Genomic DNA, 26,850 nt, shown 5'->3' with positions numbered 1-26,850 from the left:
TAACCCACAAGTATAGGGGATTGCAACAGTTTTCAAGGGTAGAGTATTCAACCCAAATTTATTGATTCGACACAAGGGGAGCCAAAGAATACTCTCAAGTATTAGCAGCTTAGTTGTCAATTCAACCACACCTGGATAACTTAATATCTGCAGCAAAGTATTTAGTAGCGAAGTAGTATGGAAGTAACGGTAATGGTGGCAATGGTAACAGTAGCAGTTTTGTAGTAATTGTAACAGTTGCAACGGTAAAGTAACTAAGCAAAGATCAATATGTGAAAAGCTCGTAGGCAATGGATCAGTGATGAATAATTATGTCGGATGCGATTACTCATGCAACAGTTATAACATAGGGTGACACAGAACTAGCTCCAGTTCATCAATGTAATGTAGGCATGTATTCCGAATATAGTCATACGTGCTTATGGAAAAGAACTTGCATGACATCTTTTGTCCTACCCTCCCGTGGCAGCGGGGTCCTATTGGAAACTAAGGGATATTAAGGCCTCCTTTTAATAGAGTACCGGACCAAAGCATTAACACTTAGTGAATACATGAACTCCCCAAACTACGGTCATCACCGGTAAGTATCCCGATTATTGTCACTTCGGGGTTAATGGATCATAACACATAATAGGTGACTATAGACTTGCAAGATAGGATCAAGAACTCACATATATTCATGAAAACATAATAGGTTCAGATTTGAATTCATGGCACTCGGGCCCTAGTGACAAGCATTAAGCATAGCAAAGTCATAGCAACATCAATCTCAGAACATAGTGGATACTAGGGATCAAACCCTAACAAAACTAACTCGATTACATGATAAATCTCATCCAACCCATCACCGTCCAGCAAGCCAACGATGGAATTACTCACGCACGGCGGTGAGCATCATGAAATTGGTGATGGAGGATGGTTGATGATGACGACGGCGACGGATTCCCCTCTCCGGATCCCCGAACGGACTCCAGATCAGCCCTCCCGAGAGAGTTTAGGGCTTGGCGGCGGCTCCGTATCGTAAAACGCGATGAATCCTTGTCTCTGATTTTTTTCTCCCCGAACGTGAATATATGGAGTTGGAGTTGAGGTCGGTGGAGCACCAGGGGGCCCACGAGGCAGGGAGGCGCACCTAGGGGGGTAGGGAGCGCCCCCACCCTCGTGGATAGGGTGTGGGCCCCCTGGCCTTGATTCTTTCGCCAGTATTTTTTATATATTCCAGAAAAAATCTCCGTGAAGTTTTAGGTCATTCCGAGAACTTTTATTTCTGCACAAAAATAACACCATGGCAATTCTGCTGAAAACAGCGTTAGTCCGGGTTAGTTCCATTCAAATCATGCAAATTAGAATCCAAAACAAGGGCAAAAGTGTTTGGAAAAGTAGATACGATGGAGACGTATCAACTCCCCCAAGCTTAAACCTTTGCTTGTCCTCAAGCAATTCAGTTGACAAACTGAAAGTGATAAAGAAAAACTTTGACAAACTCTGTTTGCTCTTGTTGTTGCAAATATGTAAAGCCAGCATTCAAGTTTTCAGCAAAGATTATGAACTAACCATATTCACAATAACTTTTAGGTCTCATGTTTACTCATATCAATGGCATAATCAACTAGCGAGCAATAATAATAAATCTTGAATGACAACACTTTCTCAAAACAATCATAACATGATATAACAAGATGGTATCTTGCTAGCCCTTTCTGAGACCGCAAAACATAAATGCAGAGCACCTTTAAAGATCAAGGACTGACTAGACATTGTAATTCATGGTAAAAGAAATCCAGTCACAGTCATACCCAATATAAACTAATAGTAATACATGCAAATGACAACGGTGCTCTTCAACTGGTGCTTTTTAATAAGAGGGTGATGACTCAACATAAAAGTAAATAGATAGGCCCTTCGTAAGGGAAGCAGGGATTTGTAGAGGTGCCAGAGCTCGATTTTAAAATAGAGATAAATAATATTTTGAGCGGCATACTTTCATTGTCAACATAACAACCGAGAGATCTCGATATCTTCCATGCTACACACATTATAGGCGTTTCCCAAGCAGAATGGTAAAGTTTATACTCCCCCACCACCAACAAGCATCAATCCATGGCTTGCTCGAAACAACGAGTGCCTCCAACTAGCAACAGCCCTGGGGGAGTTTTGTTTGCAATTATTTCGATTTGGTTTGCGTAAAGCATGGGACTGGGCATCCCGGTAACCAGCCATTTTCTCGTGAGTGAGGAGCGGAGTCCACTCCTCTTGAGAATAACCCGCCTAACATGGAAGATACAGACAACCCTAGTTGATACATGAGCTATTCGAGTATACAAAACAAAATTTCGTTTGAAGGTTTAGAGTTTGGCACATACAAATTTACTTGGAACGGCAGGTAGATACCGCATATAGGAAGGTATGGTGGACTCATATGGAATAATTTTGGGGTTTATGGAATTGGATGCACAAGTAGTATTCCCGCTTAGTACAAGTGAAGGCTAGAAAAAGGCTGGGAAGCGACCAACCAGAGAGGGACAACAGTCATGAACATGCATTAAAATTAATTTACACTGAGTGCAAGCATGAGTAGGATATAATCCACCATGAACATAAATATCGTGGAGGCTATGTTGATTTTGTTTCAACTACATGCGTGAACATGTGCCAAGTCCAGCCACTTAAATCGTTCAAAGGAGGATACCACCCCACTATACCACATCACAACCATCTTAATAGCATGTTGGCATGCAAGGTAAACCATTATAAACTCATAGCTAATCAAGCATGGCATAAGCAACTATAATCTCTAATTGTCATTGCAAACATGTTTATTCATAATAGGCTGAATCAGGAACGATGAACTAATCATATTTACAAAAACAAGAGAGGTCGAGTTCATACCAGCTTCTCTCATCTCAATCAGTCCATCATATATCGTCATGATTGCCTTTCACTCGCACGACCGAACGGTGTGTATAATAATAAGAGTGCATGTGCATTGGACTAAGCTGGAATCTCCAGGCATTTAATTCAAGGGAGAAGACAAGGTAATATGGGCTCATGGTTAAATCAACAATAATGCATATGAGAGCCACTTCAATATTTTCATCATGGTCTTCTCCTCTAGACCCCTAAAGGAAAGAAAGGAAATAAAACTATTTACACGGGAAAGCTCCCAACAAGCAAAAGAAGAACGAGCAATCTTTTTGGGTTTTCTTTTAATTACTACTACTACAAGCATGGGAAGTAAACTAGCTAAAAGCTACAACTAATTTTTTTTGGGTTTTCCTAAGGTTTTTCAAACACACAAGAAGAAAACAAGAAAAAGAAAATAAACTAGCATGGATAGTACAATGAAAAAGTATGAGCACCGACAACTGGAATGAGTGTGTGAACATGAATGTAATGTCGGTGAGAAATACGTACTCCCCCAAGCTTAGACTTTTGGCCTAAGTTGGTTTATGCCCAAGGATCAAAGTTGTAGTTGGGGTCGTACTGAGAGGCAGCGGCTATTGCATCGTGAGCTGTAGCTTGGAGGCGAGCTGCTTTCGCCCTCCTCTCGTACTCGGTTGCCTCCTACCTGGTTATGACGTATCTCCCCTTTGCCTGAAAGTCAAAGAAAGCAGGAGCAGGGAGAGCAACATGGACAGTGCGATGCCTGTCAAAGATTAGTCGGTACTGGAGAGGATATTCATTCCTCTCAATAAACTGATGGCGAACCATAGCATTAAAATCTAGATAAGCAGGAGGCAACTCCATATCATCTTCACGAATGGGTACCTCAAGAAAATTAGCTAAACGGGTTGCATAAATTCCCCCAAACAAATCTCCGCTTATACTGTTATTATGCAACCTACGTGCAACAATAGCTCCCAAGTTATATTGTTTATCTCCTAATACAGCACTCTTGAGAACACTAAGATCGGGAACGCACATATGACATGCTTCGTCTTTACCATTAATACATCTACCTATAAAGAGAGCAAAATAATGTATAGCAAGAAAGTGAATGCTCCCTATGGTAGCTTGCGTAATTTCCCTAGACTCCCCCACGGTTATACTAGCAAGAAAGTCTTTATATTCAGATTTGCGAGGTTCACTAGTACTACCCCACTGAGGGAGTTTGCAAGCAGTATTAAAATCCTCTATATCCATAGTATAAGATTTATCATAAAGATCAAACAGGACCATGTGAGAATTGCGCGCGGATGTAAATCTAAACCTTCTCACAAAGGAATCAGTAAGGTGATAGTATTGAGAGAACTTATCTGACTCGAAGCTCTCCAAATCAGCGTTACGTACATATGTGTAAAATTCCTCCTTGATACCTGCCCGGATCATAAAGTCTTCTGACGGCCATTGACAAGGCCGCACTTGAGCTTCTCTTGGTAGTTCATGGTCCGGCTCGCGTATCGCGGGCCTGGGTCCTTGCTTCTTTGATGAATCACCTTGGTATAATTTCCTAAACATATTTCTTCCTCTGAAAAATTTCTGAAATTTTTAGCAACTTCAAATAAAAGTGAACCAAACTCAACAAGATTGATAGCAACTACTCCCACAAGTGCCTAGAGACTATATCATGCATTAAAACTACTTGGGACCATATAAATTTGACATGCAAGCTCAAGAACAGGGTCACCTAAGCAGCAAAAATTTGCAATAAATAAAGCACTAGAACAAAAACTAATTGGACCATTGGAGGAGTCACATACCGAAGAACAATCCCCCAAAGCAGTTTTGTGAGTGGAGCTTTGAGCAACGAGATAAAAAATGGCAGCAAGATGAGCTAGAACTCGTGCTTGAGCTGGCTGGTGATTTTTTTGGGAGGAAGAAGGAGTGTGTGGGTGCAGGAATAAGTGGAGAGGAGCCACGTGGGGCCCACGAGGCAGGGGGCGCGCCCAGGGGGTGTGGGCGCGCCCTGGACCCTCGTGGCCAGGTGCTGGCTCCCCCTGATGTGTTCTCAGTGCCAAATATTCTTAAATATTCTAGAAAAAAATCATATTTCAATTTCAGGGCATTTGGAGAACTTTTATTTTTGGGGTATTTTTTATTGCAAGGATAATTCAGAAGACAGACAGAAAATACTATTATTGGTTTATTTATTCTAAATAACAGAAAGTAAAAAGAGGGTACAGAGAGTTGTGCTTTCTAACTTCATCCATCTCATGTTCATCAAAAAGAATCCACTAACAAGGTTGATCAAGTCTTGTTAACAAACTCATTCTGAATTGCATGAAACCGGAGAATTTTTGAATAGCACTAAGTTGCCTCAACGGGGATATGCACGTCCCCAATAATAAGAATATCATATTTCTTTTTGACAGTAGGAAGAGGAAATTCAAAACCTCCAATAATAATAGATGGTATTTTTCCAATAGAATTGATATTGTGGACTTGAGGTTGTTTCCTCGGAAAGTGTACCGTATGCTCATTATCATTAAGATGAAAAGTGACATTGCCTTTGTTGCAATCAATAACAGCCCCTGCAGTATTCAAAAAGGGTCTACCAAGAATAATAGACATACTATCGTCCTCGGGAATATCAAGAATAACAAAGTCTGTTAAAATAGTAACGTTTGCAACCACAACAGGCACATCCTCACAAATACGGACAGGTATAGCAGTTGATTTACCGGCCATTTGCAAAGATATTTCAGTAGGTGTCAACTTATTCAAATCAAGTCTACGATATAAAGAGAGAGGCATAACACTAACACCGGCTCCAAGATCACATAAAGCAGTTTTAACATAGTTTCTTTTAATGGAGCATGGTATAGTTGGTACTCCTGGATCTCCTAGTTTCTTAGGTATTCCACCTTTAAAAGTATAATTAGCAAGCATGGTGGAAATTTCAGCTTCCGGTATCTTTCTTTTATTAGTAATAATATCTTTCATGTACTTAGCATAAGGATTTATTTTAAGCATATCAGTCAAGCGCATACGCAAAAACATAGGTCTAATCATTTCAGCAAAGCGCTCAAAATCCTCATCATCCTTTTTCTTGGATGGTTTAGGAGTAAAAGGCATGGGTTTCTGAACCCATGGTTCTCTTTCTTTACCGTGCTTCCTAGCAACAAAGTCTCTTATCATAACGTTGATTCTTTGATTGTGGGTTATCAAGATCAATAGCAGGTTCAATTTCTACATCATTATCATTGCTAGGTTGAGCATCAGTATAAACATCATTATAAACATTATCACTAGGTTCATGTTCATCACGAGATTGTGTTTCAGTATCAGAGATAGAAATATCATTGGGATTCTCAGGTGTGTCAACAACAGGTTCACTAGAAGCATGCAAAGTCCTATCATTTTTCTTTTCCTTCTTCTTAGAAGGACTAGGTGCATCTACATTAGTTCTCTGAGAATCTTGCTCAATTCTCTTAGGGTGACCCTCAGGATATAAAGGTTCCTGAGTCATTTTACCCCCTCTAGTCATAACTCTAACAGCATTATCATTTTTCTTATTATTTAATTCATTGAGCAAATCATTTTGAGCTTTAAGCACTTGTTCTACTTGAGTGGTAACCATAGAAGCATGTTTACTAATAAGTTTAAGTTCACCTTTAACCATAGACATATAATCACTCAAGTGTCCAATCATATAAGCATTATGTTTCAATTGTCTACCAAAATAAGCATTGAAGTTTTCTTGTTTAACAATAAAATTATCAAACTCATCTAAGCATTGACTAGCACACGTATAACGAGGAATATCACCTTTATCAAATCTATAGAGAGAATTTACCTTTACTACCTGTGTCGGGTTATCAAGACCATGTATTTCTTCGATAGGTGGTGAATTAAGACCATGTATTTCTTAAACAGGCGGTAAATTCTAAACATCTTCAACTTTAATACCTTTTTGTTTCATAGATTTCTTGACCTCTTGCATATCTTCAGGACTGAGAAATAGAACACCCCTTTTCTTTGGAGTTGGCTTAGGAGTTGGTTCAGGAAGTGTCCAATTATTTTCATTAGTCAACATATTATTTAATAGCACTTCAGCTTGATCAACAGTTCTTTCCCTGAAAACACAACCAGCACAACTATCCAGGTGGTCTCTAGAAGCATCGGTTAGTCCATTATAAAAGATATCAAGTACTTCATTTTTCTTAAGAGGATGATCAGGCAAAGTATTAAGTAATTGGAGAAGCCTCCCCCAAGCTTGTGGGAGACTCTCTTCTTCAATTTGCACAAAATTATATATTTCCCTTAAAGCAGCTTGTTTCTTATGAGCGGGGAAATATTTAGCAGAGAAGTAATAAATCATATCCTGGGGACTACGCACACAACCAGGATCAAGAGAATTAAACCATGTCTTAGCTTCACCCTAATGAGAACGGAAATAATTTAAGGATATAGTAGTAACGAATTTTGTCATCATTAGTGAACAAGGTGGATATATCATTTAATTTAGTAAGATGTGCCACATCAGTTTCAGATTCATTGCCATAGAAAGGATCAGATTCAACCAAAGTAATTATCTCAGCATCGACAGAGAAATCATAATCCTTATCGGTAACAAAAATTGGTGAAGTAGCAAAAGCAGGGTCATATTTCATTCTAGCATTCAAAGACTTTTGTTTCAGCTTAGCTAGTAATTTCTTAAGATCACTCCTATCATTGGAAGCAAGAAAGTCTCTAGCAGTTTCTTCATCCATAACATAACCCTCAGGCACAACAGACAATTCATATCTAGGGGGAGAATCTTCATCATCACTTTCATCAAAATTATCAGTTTCAATAATTTCATTCTCTCTAGCCCTAGCAAGTTGTTCATCAAGAAATTCACCTAGTGGCACAGTATCATCAAGCATAGAAGTAGTTTCATCATAAGTATCATGCATAGCAGAAGTGGCATCATCAATAACATGCGACATATCAGAATTAATAGCAGAAGCAGGTTTAGGTGTCGCAAGTTTTCTCATAACAGAAGGTGAATCAAGTGTAGAGCTAGATGGCAATTCCTTACCTCCCCTCGTAGTTGAGGGGAAAATCTTGGTTCTTTCATCTTTCAAGTTCCTCATAGTGATCAACAGATATAAATCCCAAGTGACTCAAAAATAGAGTTATGCTCCCCGGCAACGGCGCCAGAAAATAGTCTTGATAACCCACAAGTATAGGGGATCGCAACAGTTTTCGAGGGTAGAGTATTCAACCCAAATTTATTGATTCGACACAAGGGGAGCCAAAGAATATTCTTAAGTATTAGCAGCTGAGTTGTCAATTCAACCACACCTGGATAACTTAATATCTGCAGCAAAGTATTTAGTAGCAAAGTAGTATGGAAGTAACGGTAGCAATGGTAACAGTAGCAGTTTTGTAGTAATTGTAACAGTCGCAACGGTAAAGTAACTAAGCAAAGATCAATATGTGAAAAGCTCGTAGGCAATGGATCAGTGATGGATAATTATGTCGGATGCGATTACTCATGCAACAGTCATAACATAGGGTGACATAGAACTAGCTCCAGTTCATCAATGAAATGTAGGCATGTATTCCGAATATAGTCATACGTGCTTATGGAAAAGAACTTGCATGACATCTTTTGTCCTACCCTCCCGTGGCAGCGGGGTCCTATTGGAAACTAAGGGATATTAAGGCCTCCTTTTAATAGAGTACCGGACCAAAGCATTAACACTTAGTGAATACATGAACTCCTCAAACTACGGTCATCACCGGTAAGTATCCCGACTATTGTCACTTCGGGGTTAACGGATCATAACACATAATAGGTGACTATAGACTTGCAAGATAGGATCAAGAACTCACATATATTCATGAAAACATAATAGGTTCAGATTTGAATTCATGGCACTCGGGCCCTAGTGACAAGCATTAAGCATAGCAAAGTCATAGCAACATCAATCTCAGAACATAGTGGATACTAGGGATCAAACCCTAACAAAACTAACTCGATTACATGATAAATCTCATCCAACCCATCACCGTCCAGCAAGCCTACGATGGAATTACTCACGCACGGCGGTGAGCATCATGAAATTGGTGATGGAGGATGGTTGATGATGATGACGGGGACGGATTCCCCTCTCCGGAGCCCCGAACGGACTCCAGATCAGCCCTCCCGAGAGAGTTTAGGGCTTGGCGGCGGCTCTGTATCGTAAAACGCGATGAATCATTCTCTCTGATTTTTTTCTCCCCGAACGTGAATATATGGAGTTGGAGTTGAGGTCGGTGGAGCACCAGGGGGCCCACGAGGCAGGGAGGCACGCCCAGGGGGGTAGGGCGCGCCCCCACCCTCGTGGATAGGGTGTGGCCCCCTGGCCTTGATTCTTTCGCCAGTATTTTTTATATATTCCAGAAAAAAATCTCCGTGAAGTTTCAGGTCATTCCGAGAACTTTTATTTCTGCACAAAAATAACACCATGGCAATTCTGCTGAAAACAGTGTCAGTCCGGGTTAGTTCCATTCAAATCATGCAAATTAGAGTCCAAAACAAGGGCAAAAGTGTTTGGAAAAGTAGATACGATGGAGACATGGCCTCCCCCCTAGATGGAGAGAGGTTCTCCCTCTGTTCCTTGGCCTTCATGACGATGATGGCCCCTCCGGGATCCTCCTCCATGGCCTCCGGTGATGATGGCCCTCTCCGGCAGGGTGCCGGAGAGGGCCTAGATTGATTTCTCGCGGCTACAGAGGCTTGCGGCGGCGGAACTTCCGATCTAGGTTAATTCCCGAAGGTTTCTGTATTTATAGGAGAGGTTGGCGTTGATTTCACGTCAGGGGGACCCTCGAGGAGTCCACGAGGCACAGGGGCGCGCCCAAGGGGGTGGGCGCGCCCCCCACCCTCGTGGTCCCCCACCCTCGTGGCCCCCCACCCTCGTGGCCCCCCCGGGACTCCCCTCCGGTAGATTTTTGTTCCAGTATTTTTCATATTTTCCAAAAAAATTCTCCGTTGATTTTCATCGCATTCCGAGAACTTTTATTTCTGCACAAAAACAACACCACGGTAGTTTTGCTGAAAACAGCGTCAGTCCGGGTTATTTCTAATCAAATCATACCAAAATTATATAAAACTATTATAAACAGGGCATGAATACTTTATAAATTATAGATACGTTGGAGACGTATCAAACATCATTATATCTTCTGACTCAAAGCAAGTAATCATTGATATCGCAAAAGGGAACCGAGGACGGAACGGTGCTATGGTCAGTGAGATTAAATATTTAGCAGTTCTTTTCAATTGTAATCTCATTTCCGAAGGTCGTGCTGTCAATCATGAAGCGCATAGCCAGATGGTCACGTTTGGTTTGCCCAACCCCAGGACCTGAATTGTATCCCACTCGTCGTGGCTTTTGATTGAATATAAATTGGCTTTGCCCCTAAAAAAAGTAACTGAAAGCTGTTCTCTCAAAAAAACAAAAAGAAAAAACTCAAAGCTAACCAGCAGTAAATGAGCTAGAAAACCGGGAGGGCCCAACAACTAATCCGAAGGCCCGGAGTTTGGTCAGCAGTCAGCACCCGCGACGAATTCCGCAAGGAAAACGCGAAAGATAGATCCGCCGTGAAGGCCCAACGGCGGCTCACCGAAACCCGGGGCCGCCGCCGGCCGCCCGCACCCCGAAGCGGAAGTGCGAAACCCCACCCGGCGCACCTCCACACGGGCAGGGAGAGATGGTGGCGATCTCGATGTACCGCGGCAACCTCCACCGGGGCGGGGACGACGCCGCGCGCCGCTGGCCGGTGCCCCCACCCACGCTCTCCGCGTCCCAGTTCCGCCGCCTCCTCCACCGCCGCTCCCTCGCCGTCTCCCGCCTCGCCGGGGCTCCCCGGCCCGACTCCCCCAATCCCCGCCCGGGCGACGGCGCCGCGGGGCCCGTGGCCGTGGGAGAGGCGCAGGAGGTGGACGGGGCTCAGCAGCAGCACCAGGACGAGCGGCAGGAGGAGGAGGGGCATGATGTGCAGATGCAGCAGCAGGGGGAGGAAGAGGGACAGGGTGTGCAGGATCAACAGGGGGAGGGAGAGGGGCAAGACGAGCAGCAGCAAGGAGAGGAGGAGGAGCAGGAAGAGGGGGCGGTGGAGGATGTGGAAATGGACGATGCGGGGGAGGTGGTCGCCGGAGATGCTGATGCTGGCGGCAATGGTGACCCTGAAGAAGGTCAAGGCGAAAGCGAAGGCTTCGACCCCAACTCGGAGGTGAGGCCCGTAGTAACTCATGGCTCCTGATAGCTTCCTTTTGATCTATGTGGAATTTTAGCTGCCATCCTGCTAACAATGGCTTAGGGTTAGATTAGATTCAGGTCATTGGTGGATTACTACTTGTGAAGCCCCAACAGTAGATTTTTGGAATTGCTACTCGTCATGGATCATGGTATTGTGGTGGTTCTTTTCTATCTTAGAATCTAGACTTTTAGCATATTGTTGGAAGTAGGATGAAATTCCTAGGTTGTCTCTTCCGTTTCTGGGTTGGAATAAGCCAGTAAGTAATGATGCTTTTGGGTTTTACTCCTACTACTCAACAATTAGGCTTCTTAGCTACACTGGACAACAGTCAGCTCTTTCCTGAGAATACAATATATTATTACTATTGGTTGCTGCTGAACAACAGTTTAATTCCTGAGTTTTCCACGGAGATTTTGCTGAGTGCTTTGTGATTCCTGAGTAGAATTGATTAACCACACCACACATACTGTTCTTGTTTGCAAGCTAACTACCTACGTAGGCTTGGAAGCTTCGTGCATTATGCTTGCGAGCACCAAATATGTGCCTGTTCTCTTTTTCATCTAGACCTCTGAGTCCTATTTCTGTTTCAGGTGGGTCAACCTGATGGAGTTGAAGAAAGGAAGAGAGAGTTGACTGACAAGCTGGATACTTTAAGTAAGAAAAAGCACGATCTTGTGCAGATGCTGAAGCAGGTAATTTTCTCGTTGTTTTGACTGCCACTTGTGGTTCAGAACAAATTGCTATGTTCTTCATTCCCTGTTATGTTCCTGTCTGCTTAAGTGACTGGACCTTGAATACCATGTGATATTCAGTGGTCGACAACTTCAGGTGATAATTTTCATCGTTAATCAAGTAGCCACTTGAAATACACTGGTTTGAATGAGTTTTTCTTCTATTTGAAATATATGAATCTAAAAATTGTAGACTTGCTATCCCATCTGAGTGTGAAACTGATTAAATAAATAATAAATTCATTGTTTAAATATGCAACGGTTTCTAATGAAGTACTTCAACAATTTGAATTGTACAAAGTTCGTCACAATGGACAGGAAGAGTTCTGCAAAGTGCTGATATATGCTAACTGACATAAGAAATGGGTGGAATTTATAGTAGCTTTCAAGCATGTCTCTTTATCAAATACTCCCTCTGTAAAGAAATATAAGAGCGTTTAGGTCACTAAAGCGTTTAGATCACTACTTTAGTGATCTAAACGCTCTTATATTTCTTTACGGAGGGAATATTTTGTAAAAAAATTAATCATGCTGCTGTGCATTTGCAATGTAACCTTGTTATACTCCGTCCCAAAATAAGTGACTCGACTTTGTACTAACTTATTTTGGGACGGATGGAGTATGTATAAAGAGTTACACAGTAAGTACAAACATATTGGTGGTTGCATGCTCTATTTCCTTTGAGTAATTATCCGCGGTGGTCACTAGTCAGTGTACTATGTAAGATTAATTTTGGCTGTTTGAACAGATTTTAAATGCCGAAGAAGAAATCAGAACACGTAGCATGCAGGCTTCACTGCGTGCTGCCATGCCTCAGCCGCCAGAAAACACAGCTGATGGAAGTGTTCCTAGACAGGTGCCCAGAATGACCGTTGATGTCAATTTCAGCGAGTTTGCTGGGGAGTCAGATGCTGGTTCCAACCAGGGCACTCCTGGACGCCCCTTGCATCATGTCCACAGTATTTCTCCTTCAACAGCCTCTTTTGCTAGGTCTCCATTCGGTTCTCGCAACCACAACCCTGTAAGTTTTCGCAATGGCCATGTTTCGAGCTCAAATCTATATTTTCCTGTTGGATGCTTTAATGAAGGTACTAGCAAAAATGAGTCTACATTAGTAAATTCGTAAACTCATTTCAGCAATAGATCATGATTTCCTTAAAGTTCTCAGGCTTCAGAATGTTGTTACATGTTTTGGATTTCCCTTTTGTATTTATCATTTTGGTGGAATTAAGTGTTTCTAGAATATGAATGATCGATGTGATCGAACTGTGTGCTATCTGTCCATTTTGAGCTAAAACCACTTCGTTATCTTACAGGGCAACACTCCAAGAAGTCCAGCAGCACCTTTCTCTACGGCAAGCCCGTCTCGCTTCGCAGGTACTGGGCATCAGGGACACCACCCCTCGGCATCATTACCAGCAGGCAACTTTGTAGCATCATCGCCTTCCCCTGCTGCATCTGGTGGCTCCTCCTCTGTGTTCAGGGACTATCGCCCACCCAGTTCAACATAATTCCGCAAAACCCGAACGTAGGCCACAACATACATGAGTCGCCGTGAATAGTTGAATGCTCTTTGTACTCCTCCTTGCATTGTTACTTTATTGACAATATTATCAGATTGCAAAGGGCAATTCGGGGACACTAAGGTCATGTTGAAGCATCATTTTGTATCTTGGTGCTAGCGCTGCTAAAAGGGAGCCGTGTTCTTCTCCGTGGGCTGAGGTCGAAATATAATATCACTTTAATTAAACTACTCCCTCCGTCCCATAATATAAGAACTTTTTTGACACTACGCTACTGTCAAAAACGTTCTTATATTATGGGACAGAGGGAGTAGAATACTTGTTATCCTAAGTTGACTTATTCAGCTTCACTGATGGCTTGTTCTGTTTTTAGTTTCCAAGCACAAAATGTGTTCCTGCTGAGAATCTCAGGACTTGGTTCTTGAGTTTTATACAGACAGGTTCGCTTGTTGCGCAGCAGAATGGTTGCTGCTATTGACACACAAGGAGGAAACTTCTCTGGAGACTTTTTAAAGTTGCAACAAAATGATGTTACATGCTACTACAGAAGTGCTATTGTATTGAAGCGAGGAGCACATCATCAGTTTGGACTAAAATAACCACTACAAATCTTTCTTAAAGATAGTGCGTCTCTCGAACAAATGTAGAGCTCAGACAGCAGCGTCGAGTACCCGTAGACATACACCATGTGTAACAATCAACAAATGGGAGTGTAGTGCTCCAATTCCTTTAGGACGCGGAGGGCTGTAAGCTACAGAAAGCAGGCAGCATGCATTAGTCCAAATGGCCAGAAATTAACTGAATCATTAAGAGGTACACATAACAAGAACAAAAATGTAAAAATCTTATGTAACTAACTGTAATAAAAGTGTAAAGCATTAACATAAGGGTATAAAAAGCCAACAACAAACAGTTCTCCTGGGCCATTGCCAGATTCTTAGTTTGTTCCAGAGGTATTTTCCAAATTTGTCGGCACGACCTTGGGCTATTATTGGCTCACTATTCTATACTTGCCATGTTTTCAATGCCTAACATCTAGGTGATGGTCTAAATCTGTCACCAGCAACAAGACATGATTTGTATAAATTATGATTCATTCGGACCAGGTTTTGGATAATAACTTGTATCCAAACTCGTTATTTGTCCAGAAGAGGAAATGGCCAGTTTTATGCTTGTTATTTTGAGGTAACAGTATCAGAAGGCATGCTACCTAAACTGAACATGCAAGGCCCTATATTAGGAGTATCAGATCAAGAATGCATAATGACGAGACTTCTAAGAGGAAACGGAGTCCAGCACTTTGTAGTTTGAAACAGCAAAAACAAAACATATGCCCCTGAAATATTCTTTTTGCTCAATTTAAAAATGTTTCTTCAGTCATAGAAATAGATCCATAGCCACATACATACCCCAAAACTACGTAGGCCTCACAGAAGACGATCCACGGAAATCAGAATGTATGAACAGGGATGATTGGAATATCTACATGGTTATACTAAAGGGTACGGGAAAAGAGAGTGAAATTCTGCATTTACCTCGTGTGATGCTGCCACAAAATTAGACCTTCTGCATCCCCTAAAATTGGGCAAAGAAGTCCTGCAAGGTTCATAACAATATTTAAGAAACAGGAAGTTAATGCAGCAGACAGGTAGAGCATTGAAACTCTGGTGCCATGATAAAGACATATTTCTGATTACATCTTTGATGTACAAGTACAACCAACCGCATTATCTACAAGCCATGTGCAACATTTTTAAAATAAAATTAGTGCACACAAGTCAAATTCAGGAAAAGATGTGACAAGAAGTGTAGCTATTTTCACGCCACTTGGATAATGATATATCTGGTCAAAGAGAAGTGCATACACTGACCAACCCTGAATTTAATTTTGCCAGAGGTTAAGTAAAGAACAAAGTAATCATCTATATGATTACTATTATGGCGGCAATTTCTTAATACCATCACAAAGATCGTCTAGTTGGAAACGTTTCAATGCCATGTATCCCTGGGACCTACAAGCTATCCTCATATTCAACTGTTTTTTCCCCAAGTTACACACACCTTTGAGATGGTACAAAGCTAATTCTCTACCAGTAATATTAACCAGTAACGCCATTGAGGATACACAATTCAAGAATGGCACAACGCCATAAACCAATGACTGGCATGAATGCCAACCTGCTTATTGCACTTCACTAACATCTCTAGCAGCAATCAACCTTGCTTACTGGTTCTGTATTACCATATGTTTTTTCCTTTTCAAGTAAATGTGTAACACGTCCCTCGATATAGGATATCCAGTTTATGACCACTCCAAAAAAGCTGCACAGGATGCAAACACATATGCTAATCTGCAATTAAATATGTCCCATCTTTCGTTTTCCATGTAAAACTTGAACACATGAGGCAACTATCAGCTTGTTTCCCGAACAGCAATACACAATACCTCAGGAATGTACAGTTAGTCAAAGCCAACTACCACTGGAGTGAGCCTCTAGAAAGAACACAAGTCGCCTACGAAACTAAGAGTGCTACGATGAACGGATAGGTCAATTTATGCAAACACACATGCTAATCTGCAATTAATTATGTTATCAGTCAGCTTGTTTCCCAATCAGCATTAAGCAGTATACCTCAGAAATGTACAGTTACTTAGAAGTTAGAACCAACAACCACACGAGAGTAAGCCTCTATAAATGTACAGTTCTCGGAACCAACTGCCACTCTAGAAAACTTGCACAGGATGCAACCACACATGCTAATCTGCAATTAATTATGTCCCATCCATCGTTTTCCAAGTAAAATCCGAACATAGGAGGCGACTATCAGCTTGTTTTTCCTTCAGCATTACGCAGTACCTCAGAAATGTACATTTAGTCAAAGCCAACTACCACTGGAGTAAGCCTCTAGAAAGATCACAAGTCGCCCACGAAACTAAGAGTGCTACTAAGATGAATCGACAGCTTAATTTATGATCTGATAATCGGGACTAAATCTACCAACAAAGCTAGTATCCATCCAGTAAACCAAAATTCAGTAACCCGTGGAATTCAATCACACAGCTCAAGAGGGCAGCGGGGCGGAGACCATCGGACCTGTAACCAAGCGGCGGCGGCGGCGAGCGCGGAGGAGAGGCGGCACCTCCTCCTCCGCTTGCCGGCCTCGCAGGCGTGGACGGACTGGAAGTCGGCGGCGGGGAGCTTGCGGGTGATCCAGCCGATGTCGAGGTAGACGAAGCGCGGGGGCGGGGGCAGGTCGACCTTGACGCGGACGACGCTGAACCAGACGAGGAAGCGGCGGACCTGCACGCCCTCCAGCTCGGTGAGGGAGCCGTAGCGGAGCACGCCCGTGACGCGCGGCTCGAAGTAGGTGAGGTACTCGAAGTGGACGTAGCAGGGCCCCGCGAGGTCGACGGCGAGGCTGCCGTTGCCGGCGAGCGAGAAGGCGGTGACGTTGGCCGGGAAGACCCCCGCGGGGAGGCCGAAGAGCGGGAGGAGCTCGTAGATGGTCTTGTTCTTCCCCGGCGGGGGATTCGGGGTCGGGGGCTGCGGCGCCGGCGAGGAGGAGGAGGAGGGGGAGGAGGGAGATGGGCGGCATCGGGGGAGGGAGACTCGGAAATACTTGCGTTTATTTTTCGTCTCTCTCTCGAAGAGTCCGGATGGGTTTGGGTTTTATGGCTTTGGTCAACTTGGTTGGGTTTGCTTTTCGAATTGTGGTTCTCCAATCCAAGCTGTGAAATGGCTTCAAGCAACGAAACTGGAGGGTCGAATCTGCTAGGTGGATATACCGTTTCTGCTTACTGCTTGGTGCCTCAAATCTGTGTAAAGATGCTTTGGATCCTAAGAAATGGAGGAAAGCCATTTTTTCTGCCTTTTTTGCAGGCACTAAACATCCCCTCTTTATTTTACTCGTAACAGTGCTAGTACAATGTTTAATGTCATACTAGATTCCAACCCCGGCGTCGTTACTAAAAGTTCACCATAAACACTACTGTCAAGAAGAGTGGTGACTATGTTGAGGTTGCGGCTGTGGCGGTAGTGGGGAACGGGCAGAGGAAATTATCCAGGCTTGCCGACAATGGGTTAGCCAGGAGTTTCTCACTCGAAGGTCTTGAAGGCAATGGGTTGTTGACGGTGTTATGGCGCCAAAAGCCGCCCCATCAAGCCGGTCCGAGGCCCCCAAGGTCGGCATGCACCCGTGCCATCATCCCGCCTGTGGGCCCTCTGGAAGGAAAGACCCGGGAAACTTGGAGCACAAAATAAGTAGGTCGGCTTCCAGGAGGACTCCTCCACCGATTTAGATACCGTCTAAGAATCATGTATACCCTAGCCCGGGCATCCTTTATGAGCCCGGGCAGGGCTAGTCAATAGGCACACAATCTACTCTTTGTATACCCCCATGTGCTCATTGTACCACATCCAATCAATATAATCAGAGCAGGAGTAGGGTTTTACCTCCGCCGCGAGGACCTGAACCCGGGTCCGCCGAAATCTACACCAACAATTGTCGTGAAGGCTTAGCTTTAGCTAGAGATCTTAACATATTCCATGCCCGAATTGCAAGTGATTGCACACTACAAGAAATATGCCAACTTATGACATTCTGTCAGTGACCCTGGAAGAAATGGTCGTAAATCTACGACCATTTGAGACGCTGTTGGGAGGGCTCCAAACCCTAAACTGTAACGACTATTTTGGCCAGAAAGGTCGTAATTTCCTTACACGAAATGGTCATAAAGCAGACAGCATTGATCCGCTGCCTTATTTCTAGCTGATCACGAACAATATAGATGGTCATAACCTTATAAGTTGTGGTGATTGCTATGACTAGGCGCTAGCTCATTAGTTTTGCCTATGTGTCATGTCCATGTGTCAGTTTTTGCCCTAGGTTGTGAAGCAACCTATATTTCTGTTAGTCCCAAAATTCCGAAAAAAATTGGGCATTCTTTACTATCCAATTCATTGCCTCATGACAATATTCAACTCCATTTGCCTGGTAAATCTTCCTCGGCAAATTTCCAAAGTTTTTGTTCAGCTCGAACTGTTGTGAACGAAGTACTGGCTAGGCATATCCTAATGAGCTAAATTTTTGCCACATCTTCTATATTCTCAAATCATAGCTCTCCACAAAATTTGAGCCCCGTCTAACAATACATGTGAGCTCAGCATCCAATCTTTGTTTCTAGTGATATTTTCAATTTGTGAAGCAACTATATTTTATGTTAATTTATAATTGCTGAAAAATTACCACAACATGACCCTGCCCATAGAACCTCCCTCCACCAAATTTTAGCTCATTTATTCTAACCAATTTCCCTCAGCATTTTTCCTATTTTCTGTTCAGTGGAGAGCACTGTGAAGGAAGTACCATTTTTATTTATCCAAATGGTATGAAAAATTTAAAGTGCCTTCATATGCCCAAATTATCATCCTCCTCCAATTTTCAGATCAATCCATGCATTCATTTGAGTCTAGCTTCAACATTCATATTTCTGTCCAGTGTGGTATGTTGCAAAGCAAGTGACACCTAGGCTCCTCCGTTTGAGCTGCAAATTTTCCAAGATAGTTTCCTTAGTAGATGATCATCCTCGGCTAAAACTAAGGCCCATTGGCCATGTGCATTTTCCCCACCACTAATCAAACACTTGGGTGCTAATTCATGTTTGAGCTCAGTTCAGTCTCCTCGTGAGATTCTTCTATTGCCTTCTTCTTCCTGACACCTATCGGGGGAGTGCCCAACCCACTAGACATGCTTAGGCCGCCCGGAACGCGTGGCAACACCACGGTCATGCGGTGACCATGCGGCGGGCATGCGAGTTTACGCGCTCTGGAGTTGCGGCCCTAGGCCACCATCCAAACCTCAACGTATCGCCACCAAACCATGTATTTCTGATTAAATAGATACTTATGTACCTAAAAATGATTTTTGGAAAAATAAAGAGTAAACTATGAGGCAGCTGCAGTTCAAAATTGACCCGCTTCCAGCTGAATCAGCGGAAATTTCCCTTTTTCACCAGAGGTGTATAAATACTTTTGACGACCAACCATTTTGTCAATTGTATATTAAATATGGCCTAGTATTTTAGAAAATTGATTTGGTCCAATTTTGCAACAAATATATGGTAGGTCCTTCACAAAAAAAACTCATTTTGGGCACTCGGAAAATGGAAAATTGATTATTGGTCCAAAGAAAATGAAAACCCCCTTAGGCAACATTGTTTGCCATTCCAAGATGCACCCGTGTGAACAATATGGGATCATTTGAACAAACTATGCCATGAATGTGGCCATAAGATTGATCATTTGGCTTGAAAGCAATGAATCTTCACACATGATAGTTCATTTCTGAGAACACTTTTTCAAAAGAATTGTCGTATTACAAGTTTATTATTTTTCCTGGAAACTTGGTCACATGTAATGACACAATGCGAAGGTTTTCCAATTTTTTTGATTTTTTTATGCCCGTTTCAAAATGCGGTCAAAACGGCGGGAATGACCGTTCCTAGCTAGTGGTTGAATCCTAGATTTTTTTGGTGTTTCTCTGATTAAATATATACTTATGTACCTAGAAATGATTTTTGAAAAAAAAATAAAGAGCAAACTATGAGGCAACTGCAGTTCAAATTTTACCCGCTTCCTACTAAATCGGCGGAAATTTGTATTTTTCACGAGAGGTGGATCGAAGCTTTTGACACCCAACCATTTGGTAAATTGTGCATTACGTATGTCCTAGTATTTTAGAAAATTGATTTGGTCCAATATTGCAACAAATATATGGTAGGTCCTTCAAAAAATCATTTTGGGCACTCGAAAAAAAGAAAATGAATTTTTCGTCCAAAAAAATGAAAACTTCTTTAGGCAACATTGTTTTCCACCCAAGATGAACCCTTGTGCACAATATGAGATCATTTGAACAAACTATGCCATGAATGTGGCCATAAGATTGATCATTGGCTTGAAAGCCATGCATCTTCACGCATGATAGCTCTTTTTTTAGAACACTTTTTTAAAACAATTGTCGTATTACAAATTTATTATCTTTCCTGGTAACTTGGTCACATATAATGACACAATGTGAAGGTTTTCCAATTTTTTGAATTTTTTTGAATTTTTTATGCCCGTTTTAAGATGCGGTCAAAACGGCGGGCGTGGCCGTTCCTAGCTAGTGGTTGAATCTTGGAAACAAATTTGCGTTTCTCTGATTAAATAGATACTTATGTACCTAGAAATGATTTTTTGAATAAATAAATAGCAAACTATGAGGCAGGTGCAGTTCAAATTTTACCCGCTTCCTACTGAATCGACGGAAATTTATCTTTTTCACGAGAGGTGGATCGAAACTTTTGACACCCAACCATTTGGTCAATTGTGCATTAAATATGTCCTATTATTTTATAAAAATGATTTGGTCCAATATTGCAACAAATATATGGTAGGTCCTTCACAAAAAAAACTCATTTTGGGTACTTGAAAAATAGAAAATGAATTTTTAGTCCAAAGAAAATGAAAACTTACTTAAGCAACATTGTTTGCCATCCCAATATGCACCCTTTTGCACAATATGAGATCATTTGAACAAACTATGCCATGAATGTGGCCATAAGATTGATCATTGGCTTGAAAGCCATGCATCTCCACGCATGATAGCTCTTTTTTTAGAACACTTTTTAAAAACAATTATCGTATTACAAATTTATTATTTTCCTGGTAACTTGGTCACATATAATGACACAATGTGTTGGGGATATAACTACTAGTGTAACCCGCCCAGGAGGGGCCGGGTTACGTTATAGCGATTCATCATATGAAGCCCAATATCAAGCTTGGAGATGGCGGTTCAGTTAAGGGCCCAAAGCCCAGAGGCGACTTAAGGCCCGTAGTGATAAACCGCCATAAGTGCGTGACTTGTATTGTAAGGCAAGAATAGTTAAGAGACCGAGCCAGACACTGTTTATGAGCCGGCCGGGACTCTGAGAGCCGCTGGGCGTTAACCTCTGTATATAAAGGGACGACCCAACGGCGGTTCAGGGCAAGTAACATCAGATCGATAGCCAGGCATAGCGGATTCGCTCCCTGGTCATCGAAACCCCAGCAATTCCACCTCAATTGGATTAGGTTTTCACCTTCACCGTAAGGGGCCGAACCAGTATAACCCTCGTGTCCTTTGTCCCGCTTCAACCCCTTTAAGCTTCCTAGTTGCGATGGCTCCACGACTAAGTCCTTTCACGAGGACATCTGCCGTGACAATTCCACGACAGTTGGCGCCCACCGTGGGGCCCGCGCACAATGGATTTGAGTTCTTGAAGGGCAGCTTCGAAGGGCTCAAGGGATACGTTGTGGGCCGGATGACTAAGAGTCGTCGCGGCAAGCTCTACATCGACGACGCAGGCTGGGGCCCCGACACCGACTCAATTGAGTACGGGTACCGGGTCCCCTTCGGCGGAATCCACGTTTTCATTGGCAAGATCGGCGAGCCGGGCCCTGAGCCGGACATCTGCACCGACCTCGTCGAGACGGCTCAGCGTGCGAGACCCGCCCGGACTCCGCCTGCCTTGAAGCGTGCCTTCGTGGGATGCATCCACGGAGGACTCTCTGAAGGATCTACATCTGGCGGTGAGACGGCCATCTGTTCTGACGGTGATTCGTCCACAGGTGAGACAGATTCGTTGTATCAACTTCAAGACGGCAGGCTCGGGGGTTGTTCCGATGGCAACAGTATTCCGAACCCCTTTGAGCCGCCAAGCCGGGTTGGAATCTTCATGGCCGGCACGCAACATGTTCAAGACGCCGCCGCTGCGGCAGGAGGCCCGGGGCATTCGCCGGCTCAGGTGCTGCTGGATCTCACGGATAAGATGACTGCCCTGTTAACCACCACGGTCGTCCCAGCGGATCAAGCTCAACATGATGCAGAAGTGGCACAGTTAAAGCTGGATATAGTGCAGGCCAAGGAAGATCTGGCAGCAGAAGGAGTCAGGATGGCTGCAGAGCGGGCGGCTCTGGACGCCCAGACTCAGCTGATTCAGGCGCAGTCTTTCCAGCTCACAATGGATCAGAACGCATCCAATGAGGTCATGAGAAGGAGGTATCAGAAGGCTCAATCTCGGCTCCCTCCGGTTTATGATCCTCGCAACCTCTTCAACACGCCCGGTGCAGGGCCTAGTAACCCGCCAGAGAGGAATCGGATCACGGCACCCGAGGTTGGAACGTTGGTTCAGCCGCAAGTGATGGGGCCTCCCCGTGTGAATGCTGCCCCACCTCAATATGTACCGATACCACCGGGTCATTATTCTAACCCATTGGAAAACATGATCGCTGCAGCGACACGACTGGCGGCTCTCCCGGTCGAGGGCGATTCTCCAACGGCGGTCGAAACCCGCAGGGTCAAAGAACTTCTTCAGACGGCTTTGGCGCAACAGGAGGCATATTCATATAGCCGGGACAGGATTCATTCAACCCCTCGTCAGGCAATTCGTCAAAACCGGAGTCCGAGTTATAGCAGACACATGGTTTCGGCAGCCGGTTCAAGCAACGCCCGGTGCCATGACTTGTCAGGTGGGCATGGCCCGGCGCATAACGGAGCCTTTAATGTGGTAGATCAAGACAGAGCACGTCAGGAGGCTGAACAGGCGGCTCAGCTAACAGCTTACCCGACGGCTTCTATCGAGGCAGGCGTAGCTACGAGGACCGGAGGTGTCCCTTGTCTGGTGCTGGCTCTCCATGACGAGCGTCTGCCCAAAGATTTTAAAGGACCTAGGAAGGTACCTAATTACACAGCTGACTTATAGCCCGGAGCATGGATTGAAAGCTACGAGATGGCTATGGAGTTGCTGGAGGTCAGTGACGCGGCGATGGCCAAATACTTCACCATGATGTTGGATGTGACTGCCCGCACTTGGTTGAAGGGACTGCCACCTAATTCCATTGGGTCATGGGCAGAGCTGAAAGCCCGGTTCATCCAAAACTTCAAAGATACATGCAAGCAGCCTATGTCAATTGTGGATTTGACTAGCTGCAAGCAGCAAGAAGGCGAATCTACAACCCGTTGGGTGCGCCGGGTCAAGGAAATAATACATTCATCTGATAAGATGGACGCCGCCTCTGCGGTCTTAATGTTGGAGCAAAATTGTCGTTTTGCACCCCTGAAGATGAAGCTTGGGCGGCTCAAGCGTGATTGCAATGATATGGGTACGCTGATGGCGGCTCTGGTCAAGTACGCCGACTCTGATAGTACCAAGGATCCCGCGTCTGATGATGAAAAGACAGGGAAGGAAAAGAAGAATGGCAACAGCAAGGGCCCTCAGCATAACCCGGCAAATCAAGGAGGTAATAAACGTAAGGCTGATGATAGTTTGGAGTTTGTGGCTAACACCAACGCGCAGGGTAACAATAACCAACGTAAGGGGAGACCACCTCCCCGGTCTGGCGGGTCAGGCCCAACGCTTGAGCATTTGTTGAATGAGCCCTGTCCAAGGCATGGCACTAGGGAGAAGCCGGCCACTCATCTATGGAAAGACTGCACGATCATGAAGGCTTTCAAGAATTCCAGCATGTTCAACGGTAATAATGGACAGGGCGGCGGCTCAGGTGGCGGCGGCTTTCATGGCCAGGGCGGCGGCTCAAATTCCAATTTTCAGAATTCTCAAGGTAATCAAGGTGGTTCTAACCAGCAATTTGGCTAGGGTAACCAACAGCAGCAGCAGGGGGGATACCAGACCCATCCAAAGCAGCTCAGTAGTGGACAGTATCATGTGTTTACTACCAGTTTGTGCAAGCGAGACCAGAAGCTTCATAAGAGGGTTGTGAACGCTGTTGAGCCGGCAGTTCCACGTTACTTGCGATGGTCTGAGCAGCCTATTGTATGGAGTAGGGAGGATCACCCTCCCCGGGTTGATAATCCGGGCCACCTGGCCTTGGTGGTGGCTCCTCAGGTTGGTGGGTATAAATTCACTAAAGTGCTCATGGATGGAGGCAGTAGCATCAACATCCTCTATTATGAGACCTTCCGTCGCATGGGATTAACTGACAAGAACCTCAAGCAATCCAATACTGTCTTCCATGGCGTGGTGCCTGGTAAATCGGCGTATCCAGTTGGCAAGATCGAGCTAGAGGTAGCCTTTGGAGATGAGTACAACTCCAGGGCGGAAAAATTGACTTTTGAGGTGGTCAAGATCAGAAGCCCGTACCATGCTCTGTTTGGGCGGCCGGCTTACGCCAAATTCATGGCACGGCCGTGTTACGTATATTTACAGCTCAAGATGCCGGGTCACAACGGGACCATTATGGTTCATGGCAGCCGAAAGATAGCTTTGGAGTGCGAGGAAGGTGACGCTGCTTACACCGAATCTGTTTGTGCAGCAGAGGAGTTAAATTTTTACAAGGATAATGTTGACCCGGCAGATATGACGTCTTAGAAAAAGCCGACCACAGAGCATGAGCCGGTAATGAAATTTAAGTCAGCCGATGAGACTAAGCTTGTTGACTTCGTTCCAGGCGACTCATCTAAGCAGTTCAGCATCAGTGCCAATCTGGACCCTAAATAGGGAAGCGCGCTCATCGAGTTCATCCATGAGAACCGGGACATCTTCGCATGGAAACCTTCGGACATGCCAGGTGTGCCGAGAGAACTCGCTGAGCACACTCTTAATGTTGATCCAAGGTTTAAGCCAGTCAAGCAGTTTCTTCGGCGGTTTAATGAGGAGAGGCGTAAAGCCATTGGTGAGGAAGTAGCCCGGCTCCTAGCGGCTGGGTTCATCATCGAAGTCTTTCATCCAGAGTGGTTGGCTAACCCGGTGCTCGTGCTCAAGAAGAACGGCACCTGGCGTATGTGTGTGGATTATACGGATTTAAACAAGGCTTGTCCGGCTGATCCCTTCGCTCTTCCTCGTATTGATCAAATTATTGATGCTACGGCGGGTTGTGAGCGTTTGAGTTTTTTGGATGCTTACTCTGGTTATCATCAGATCAAAATGGCAGTGAAGGACCAAGAGAAGACGACATTCATTACTCCATTCGGAGCCTTCTATTATGTATCTATGCCTTTCGGGCTCAAAAGTGCCCAGGCGACTTACCAGCGGTGTGTGTAGAATTGTCTTCATGATCAGATTGGGCGCAATGTTCATGCCTATGTGGATGATATTGTGGTGAAATCCAGAGAGAAGGAGACCTTGATAGACGATCTGAAGGAGACCTTTGGTAATCTCCGGGGCTACAAGATGATGCTCAACCCGGCCAAGTGTGTTTTTGGCATTCCTGCAGGCAAGCTCTTGGGTTTTCTGGTTTCTAACAGAGGCATCGAAGCTAACCCGGAGAAGATCAAAGGCAATCACCTCTCTAGCTAAACCGGCATGCATAAATGATGTTCAGCGTCTGGCAGGTCATATCGCTGTTGTAAGCCGGTTCATAAGCCGGTTGGGCGAGAAGGCTATACCACTGTATCAGATGATGAAGAAAACAGATAACTTCGTCTGGAGTGATGCTGCCAATGCTGCTTTTGAAGATTTGAAGAGACAGTTAGCTGAGCCGCCGGTTCTTGCTGCTCCCATTGATAAGGAGCCCTTATTGTTATATGTGACTGTCAGCGTGGCCATCGTGGTGGAGCACAAGGAGGCGGGTAAAGAACATCCGGTTTAGCGGCCGGTTTACTACGTCGGCGAAGTACTTATTGAGTCCAAACAACGGTATGCACATTGGCAGAAGCTTGTTTATGGGGTGTTCATGGCAAGCCGGAAGCTTAAGCAATATTTCCAGGGCCACCCTATCACTGTGGTTAGTTCTGATCCTTTAGGAGATATCATCCAAAACAGAGAAGCCACAGGAAGAGTCGCTAAGTGGGCCATTGAACTTGGGCCTCATGGTCTAAAGTATGTGCCACACACTGCTATCAAATCTCAAGCATTGGTGGATTTCATCAACGATTGGACAGAGCTGCAGATGCCGGAAGAGAAGCCGGATAACACATACTGGACTATTCACTTCGATGGGTCCAGGCAATTGGAGGGCTCGGGGGCTGGAGTTGTGTTAGCTTCCCCTCGAGGTGACAAATTTTGTTATGTGCTACGGTTGATGTTTCCCTGTACTAACAATGCAGCTGAGTACGAGGCCTTGCTCCATGGTCTTCAGATGGCTAAGGAGATGAGCTTAAGCCGGGTAAGGTGCTTTGGCGACTCAGATTTGGTGGCTCAACAGGTATCAGGCAAGTGGGATTCCAAGGACCCCCTCATGGCGGCTTATCATCGTGAAGTTGATGCCATTGCCGGGCATTTTCAGGGTTACCAAGTGGAGCACATTGACCGTAGAAAGAACGAGGCGGCTGATGCCCTAAGCCGGCTTGGCTCTCAGCGAAAACCGGTGCCGCCTAATACTTTCTTGGATATTCTGCATAGCCCTTCTATCAAGTTACCTACAGAGGAAGACTTGGCTGTT

The 26,850-nt window shown here is 44.3% G+C and overlaps 1 protein-coding gene and 1 pseudogene across 1 annotated transcript; one reads left to right on the top strand and one right to left on the bottom strand.

Moving 5' to 3' along the window:
• Positions 1 to 10,447: 10,447 nt before the first annotated feature.
• Positions 10,448 to 13,547, top strand: LOC109742608 (uncharacterized). Its single transcript, XM_020301708.4, has 4 exons — positions 10,448 to 11,148; positions 11,766 to 11,867; positions 12,655 to 12,927; positions 13,223 to 13,547. Exons 1-4 carry the CDS (start codon positions 10,627 to 10,629, stop codon positions 13,415 to 13,417), a joined length of 1,092 nt encoding a protein of 363 aa, XP_020157297.1. The 5' UTR covers positions 10,448 to 10,626; the 3' UTR covers positions 13,418 to 13,547.
• Positions 13,548 to 13,915: 368 nt separating this feature from the next.
• On the bottom strand, positions 13,916 to 17,078 carry LOC109742609 (uncharacterized; annotated as a pseudogene).
• Between the last annotated feature and the right edge of the window lie 9,772 nt (positions 17,079 to 26,850).

The sequence above is a fragment of the Aegilops tauschii genome, chromosome 4 (assembly GCF_002575655.3).
Source record: "Aegilops tauschii subsp. strangulata cultivar AL8/78 chromosome 4, Aet v6.0, whole genome shotgun sequence".
Lineage (NCBI taxonomy): Eukaryota > Viridiplantae > Streptophyta > Magnoliopsida > Poales > Poaceae > Aegilops > Aegilops tauschii.
This window is presented reverse-complemented; position numbering and strand designations above follow the sequence as displayed.

Coding starts and splice junctions, on each gene's coding strand:
- LOC109742608 (XM_020301708.4), top strand. CDS start 10,627: ATGGTGGCGATCTCGATGTACCGCGGCAACCTCCACCGGGGCGGGGAC. Junction 11,149..11,765: donor GCTTCGACCCCAACTCGGAG/GTGAGGCCCGTA, acceptor TTTCTGTTTCAG/GTGGGTCAACCTGATGGAGT. Junction 11,868..12,654: donor TTGTGCAGATGCTGAAGCAG/GTAATTTTCTCG, acceptor CTGTTTGAACAG/ATTTTAAATGCCGAAGAAGA.